This window comes from Mytilus edulis, chromosome 8, assembly GCF_963676685.1.
Source record: "Mytilus edulis chromosome 8, xbMytEdul2.2, whole genome shotgun sequence".
NCBI lineage: Eukaryota > Metazoa > Mollusca > Bivalvia > Mytilida > Mytilidae > Mytilus > Mytilus edulis.
In genome coordinates this window covers 56,252,484-56,258,483 of record NC_092351.1, presented here as the reverse complement: position 1 = coordinate 56,258,483, position 6,000 = coordinate 56,252,484, and the positions used below count along the sequence as shown (strand labels likewise).

The window sequence follows — 6,000 nt, the reverse complement described above, 5'->3', positions numbered from 1 at the left end:
ACCTCATTGTACTCATAAAGTAGCACATGAGGGTGTATCTTTTTAATACATATTTGATTTAATCAAGTAGCCTTATTACAAATTTTCATCAACGTTTTGTATGGGATCAAAACTAAATCGTAAACCCTTAATGTTTTGTGCTAAAATTTTGTCTATTTGTATCATACTAATGGTTTTTGGTATCTTTTGTCCTGTTTATAACCACATCACGCTTCTGCAGCAATCCATGGTGAATCAAATAATTAGGAAACCTCTCAAAGTTCATTTGACGTTTTTGTAAACATACAAATACACGTTAATTGTATAAAACCACTAATTCATAGCCCCATTGTTTTTTATGTTAAATTCTGCAATTTTAAGCAATAATGTCTTCTTTGTCTTAAGTTCAAATAAATTGGCAATTATTTGATGTCAAAACTGTACTTGTGCTGCAAAATCAGCATACATTTAGTTGCATATAAGAGCGTACTGGTTCCCTGAAGTTTGATAGTACAAAAACAGGAACTTTTGATCTGAACAACAGGTCGAATGTATCCTTCTATCAAAATTTCATATACTTCTTTATAATTCAAATAAATCTTTCAACAAGGGTTCTACAGTGATTCTAGGTCCCCAAGCTTTCAGTTCATACCACAATTAACAAAATATACCGGCAATTAACAAACATACAGCTGTCCGTAGGAACTATTTTGATAAAAATATGTACTTCTTTCTTGTACGTATATACATGTTGTATGTTCTTTCCGACTGGGCCTGCATTAGTGGTTCTATAACTTATGATGTGAATACTTAGATATTACCAAACTATATTAAACTGAAAAATGAAACTAATAGTAACTTCTGGATAATTTAAAGTAAGCGATTATGCTCACACAATGTTTTGGGTTAGTTTAATATAAGAATATATTTGAAGCACAAACAATGACAAAGATTAAATGACAAAAAATCGCGTAGCACTTCAATATGAAAAAAAAGATAAGATCTGTGAGAAAGCTAACAGAATAACTACATTGCTATCCATCAAATATGTTCAAAATATAGATGTATGTCAGTTTACAGTCATATTTTTTCCAAATTATGCAGTAACATGGACTGTAAGTGCGTGCATCTGCCATCGACTCATCATACGAAGTGCTGCTTGTGGTCTTTTTCTAGAAAATAAGACAGTGAGACATGTATTGATGTATCATTGTGTCTTTTAATAAATACATACATTTCCATTATCTCATTGCATTAACTTTTCAATATTTTTTTTTATTAACATGGATGTTCCCTTTCAATTTTAAAAAGGGTGCATGAGGACTTTTAAAATACTGTTTTATCTTGACTAAAATAAACGTTTAAGACTTTCATGTCTTTTTTCAGGGTTTGGTTTTTCATTTATGATATGCATACACATCAGCATGTATTTTTAGAAATATTTTAAAATAAAATGCACTATATTTTACTGATAAACATTTGTAGCAACCGTTCACTCAGCTTAAAACTAGTTATTAAGATTTTCATGTTTGAACAATCTTGGCTAGATAAATAAAATCATGTTGAGTGTCGTCTTTCTCATGGTTATGAGTTACTCGTCTTGAAATACTAAACTTAGATTTTATACAAGTGGAAACTACAGATTCACAAAACTTATACAATAAGAAGACAACAGAGCCACTGAACAACACGTATTTTTCAAAACATATCTTTATAACAACTGCATTTTTTTCTTTAAACACTATAGATATATTTACGCATTTGTAATGTTAGTGATCCAAATTAGTAAAATATACCAAAGGGACGGTCAAACTCATACATCGAAAACAAACTGAGAAAGCTATGTCTAAAAATGAAAAAGACAAACAGACAAACAAAAGTACACATGCCTCAACATATAAAACTAAAGAATAAGCAACACGAATCCCACCAAAAACTAAGGGTGATCTCAGGTCTCCGGAAAGGTAAGCAGATCCTGCTCCAAAATATACCCTATCCAATTCCATTAAATATTTCTGTGCCTACAATATTATAAAATTTAGTAATATGAATATAATTAATTATATATAAACAAATAAGCAGACAGACAATTTAGTCTAAGAGGCAGTATTTTTTGTTATATTGGCTGAAAGTGGCTTAGGACTATCTGTAAGTAACTGCGAGTACTCTCATATCTGTACTTAGTGTCCTTTTTGTTGTTGGGATATTCAAGTACCTAGTCACCTCCACTCTGGGTAGTATTTATCTTTGTATGAATCTAATGAGTTGAGCCTTTTTCATCTGATTTTGTACTGTTACACCACTGTTCCGATAACATGTTGAATCCAACCACATTTTGTATGTATGTGCCTGTCCCAAGTCAAAAGACTGCAATTCAGTGGTTTGGGTTTGCTGGTGTGTCGCATATTTGTTTTTCGTTCATCTTTTTTTACATTAATTAGGCCGTTAGTTTTCTCGTTTAAATTGGTTTACATTAATCCTTTCGGGATCTTTTATAGCTGATTATGCGGTAATGCCTTAGCTCATTGTTGATGGCATTACTGTGACCAATATTTTTTTAATCTCTTTATAATATGGTCTCTTGTGGAGAGTTATCATACCACATCATCATTTTAATATATGTATATGTATTAAAACGTACGTGAATCGCGTTAAGCTGAAACACTCGCGTTTATAATGTATCAAATGTATAATTGTAGAAACAAAATATATTCCTGTTACCATGCTTTATTCCGTTTTCTTGTTCTTCGAACTGATTGTGGCTAACAACTTGTTGCAAAATATCTTTCACATCATTCGTGTAGTCTGTATTTTTGTTATTGTTAAGTTCCATTCGTTTTGCAACATCTCGGACAAGTCTGCATAAATCGGTATATCTAGAATTGTCTATCGCAAACGGAGACAGATGTAAAATTTCACTTCGAACAAGTCTTATCCTTTCAATGTCATCTCCAATTTTCTTGTGCGTGTCTTTGATATCTGTTAAACTCCCTCCCCATGATCCTTTTGTTGGCATGTGTCGATTTTGCCGTCTCAGTTTAGCATACACATAAGGAATATCACATTCTGTTCTCGATCGTAGAGGAGTATAATCCACAGTTAGTCGATCGTAAAGAGCATCTGTCAATACACCACGCATGATCATAGACATTCGCGATGCATTTATCTGTTCTTTGGTTAGGGTTTGCTGAAAAAATAAAGATTGACAACATCTTAATTAAATAATTTGTTTCAAAGAACACAATACAATCAATATATGGAAATGATAGGATTTATTTAGAAAATACTTATTTCTTTATTTCATTATTTTGGGGAAGGGGTCACTTGAAAAGAAGATAACGATTTTGCTTCAGTTCATGGGCACAGTGATATGGAATTATACCGTTGCCGATTGTAACGGCTATTATCTTGTAATTAACCGAATGTTTAAAATAACACAAACGGTACCAATTTTACTGCCCCAGATACGCATTTTGACAATTAAAAACTATTCAGTGATGCTAGCTGGAGGTCAGAATATTGGAAAATCAAAACCTAATACCAATTTTAAAGAAGTGATCCAACCGAAATAATACCGTCTGGCATAGTCGCAAAGAATCGTATATATATTCCTTAATTTTAGAATTATTACAAAATGTAACAGTAAATCTAAATCGAAACCATATCCGTAATTTTAAGCTTGGCTACGGGGCTTGTGATTGTTTTACCTTTAATGTAGTTTCGATCCAATCAGACGACATCTCATTTGTGCAACGGAACCCAGAATGCATTTTACAAAAGTACTGTGTTTCCTCTTTAAAATTATCGATATCTTCCATTCCAGCACAGTCTGCCAATGCTGAAGCTGAACATTTTAGCTTCGTTTTGTAACACAATTTCATTTGAAAGAATCTGCAAAATCTTTGAATACATTCATTAAGTTTTTGCCTTAATGAGCTGTAAGACCGTTTTATGTGTCCCCGTTTCCAAACTTGCATCTGTATAATATTCTTGTGAGCCGCTATTAAAAGCATTTCATCTTCAGCCTCTTTTAGATAAAACAATGCAAAATTGCTGTAAAACACTAGGCCGTTATCACCTGTTGAATTAATAACTGAAGCAACGGCCAGTTCTCGACTGTACGCAATTAGAAGACTTGTTGTCAACGACGGTGGTAAGAACTCAAGTTCGAGACATAACCATGACGACTTCGATTCACATTTAAAGAGACCTATCACTTTAGCAAGATCCTCTGTCCTTGTCATACAAGGAACAAAGTAATGTGATTCCTGTACAATTTCGTTTGATTCCAGCTTAATTTTAGGACGGACTATTATATCAAATTTTTCCATCAACGCTAGAATTTTCTCGCGATGCTCTTTAATTTCTAAAGATTGGCATGAAAATAAATGATCTAAAAGGTTGTCGCTTAGTCGTCCTGTTGTTCGGAACAAATTCCATTCACCTATCATTGATACATCATCGTGAAATATATCTGCAAAAACTATACATCTAAATGCATTTGCAATCCACTGTGGTAACAAAACAACACAGTCAGGTAAATCTTTGAAGTATGTGTACGTACCAATACGATGGTGATAAACGAGAAAGGCCTCGACTTCATCTGGATCGGAAATTGGTTGATTTGTGTTTGCTGCAATTTCTAAAATTTTTGCTTTAGATAACACAAACTCGCCAATATTAAGCTCTTCCAATAGTGTCTTTTCAAGATAAATCCAACGAACTGGTCTAGTCTCATTCCAGGACGTCGATGTTTGCGCAGTGACCAGTAACTGCTCTCTAATTTCTTCAAAATCTGTATCCGTATCATCTGTGTTAGAAACTAAATAGTAATTACGCACAGGTTTCCTGGTCTCTCCATTTTCAACAGCCTTCTTAACCTCTGTCTTTAAGTTATGCATACATTGTTGTCGACTACCCTTTAAAAAAAATAAAGCAAATAAACATGACAAAAAAATTATGGACCCCAGATAAAACTGACCCATGCAAAGAAGTATGAATTTTGGAAATATTCACGATTTCGACAAATCATTTATACTTTTTAGAATTTTGGATCCTCAATGCTCTTCAACTTTGTACTTGTTTGGCTTTATAAATATTTTGGTATGAGCGTCACTGATTAGTCTTATGTAGACGAATCGCGCGTCTGGCGTACTTGTCTCTTTCATCCTATTTTGAAATATAAAATACTTCCATTAGGGAGACGTTGTTTTATACATTATTTCAGGACGAGTAAGGGATTTTAAATCTTAAAATGTGCACATTGATAGAGGGTTTTCTACATACAAGGAAGCTATTAAACCAAGAGTTCAAAATGGTGAAATTGAAATCAAACCCTTCGTAAATTTTACGGACGCCATCACGAGTTGGTTGACGGTTAGGGAATAACCGTTTCACAAATGATATCGGAAATGTTCCTTACGTCGTTACTACAAATTATCCCGTTCCGTTTCATGAATGTGACCTACTGAATTATACTATTTACCGGATTTGTTATCACATAAGCAACACGATGGGAGCCAAATGTGCAGCAGGATCTGCTTACCCTTCCGGAGTTCCTGAGATCACCCCTAGTTTTTGGTGGGTCTCGTGTTGTTAATTCTTTAGTTTTCTATGTTGTGTCATGTGTACTATTGTTTGTCTGTTTGTGGTTTTCATTTTAGCCATGGTGTTGTCAGTTTATTTTCGATTTATGAGTTTGACTGTCCCTTTGGTATCTTTCTTCCCTCTTTTAAGTAGAAGCATGAAAGTCAACTACGAATGTAAAGTCTTCAGTCGCACATACTTCCTAAAAGCCTTGTTAATCGCCGTTTTATTTTAGAAATTTTACATTTTGGTAAAACGACTGGATTTTATAAACAACCAAAAACAACTAAAACAATTAAAAACGAAATACATGTAGTTCTAAATCTAAACTGTTTGAGATGCTTATAGTCTTTGTAAAAGATTTTTACAGCATTTATGCTGAATAAATTTGTTTAAGATTACAGAACAAAGTATTGACTGTTCTAGTTGCATTTT

General features: G+C 33.4%; 1 protein-coding gene across 1 annotated transcript in view; it reads right to left on the bottom strand.

Annotated features, from left to right (window-relative positions):
- Positions 1–777: 777 nt before the first annotated feature.
- The window catches only part of LOC139485922 (uncharacterized), a 39,472-nt gene continuing 34,249 nt past the window's right edge, over positions 778–6,000 (bottom strand). The window contains exons 17-19 of the mRNA XM_071270592.1: positions 3,687–4,898; positions 2,701–3,166; positions 778–1,151 (exon numbers count right to left, since the gene is read on the bottom strand). Coding sequence (XP_071126693.1) covers positions 1,123–1,151; positions 2,701–3,166; positions 3,687–4,898 — 1,707 coding nt within the window. The 3' untranslated portion in view covers positions 778–1,122. The remainder of the gene's footprint in view (positions 1,152–2,700; positions 3,167–3,686; positions 4,899–6,000) is intronic.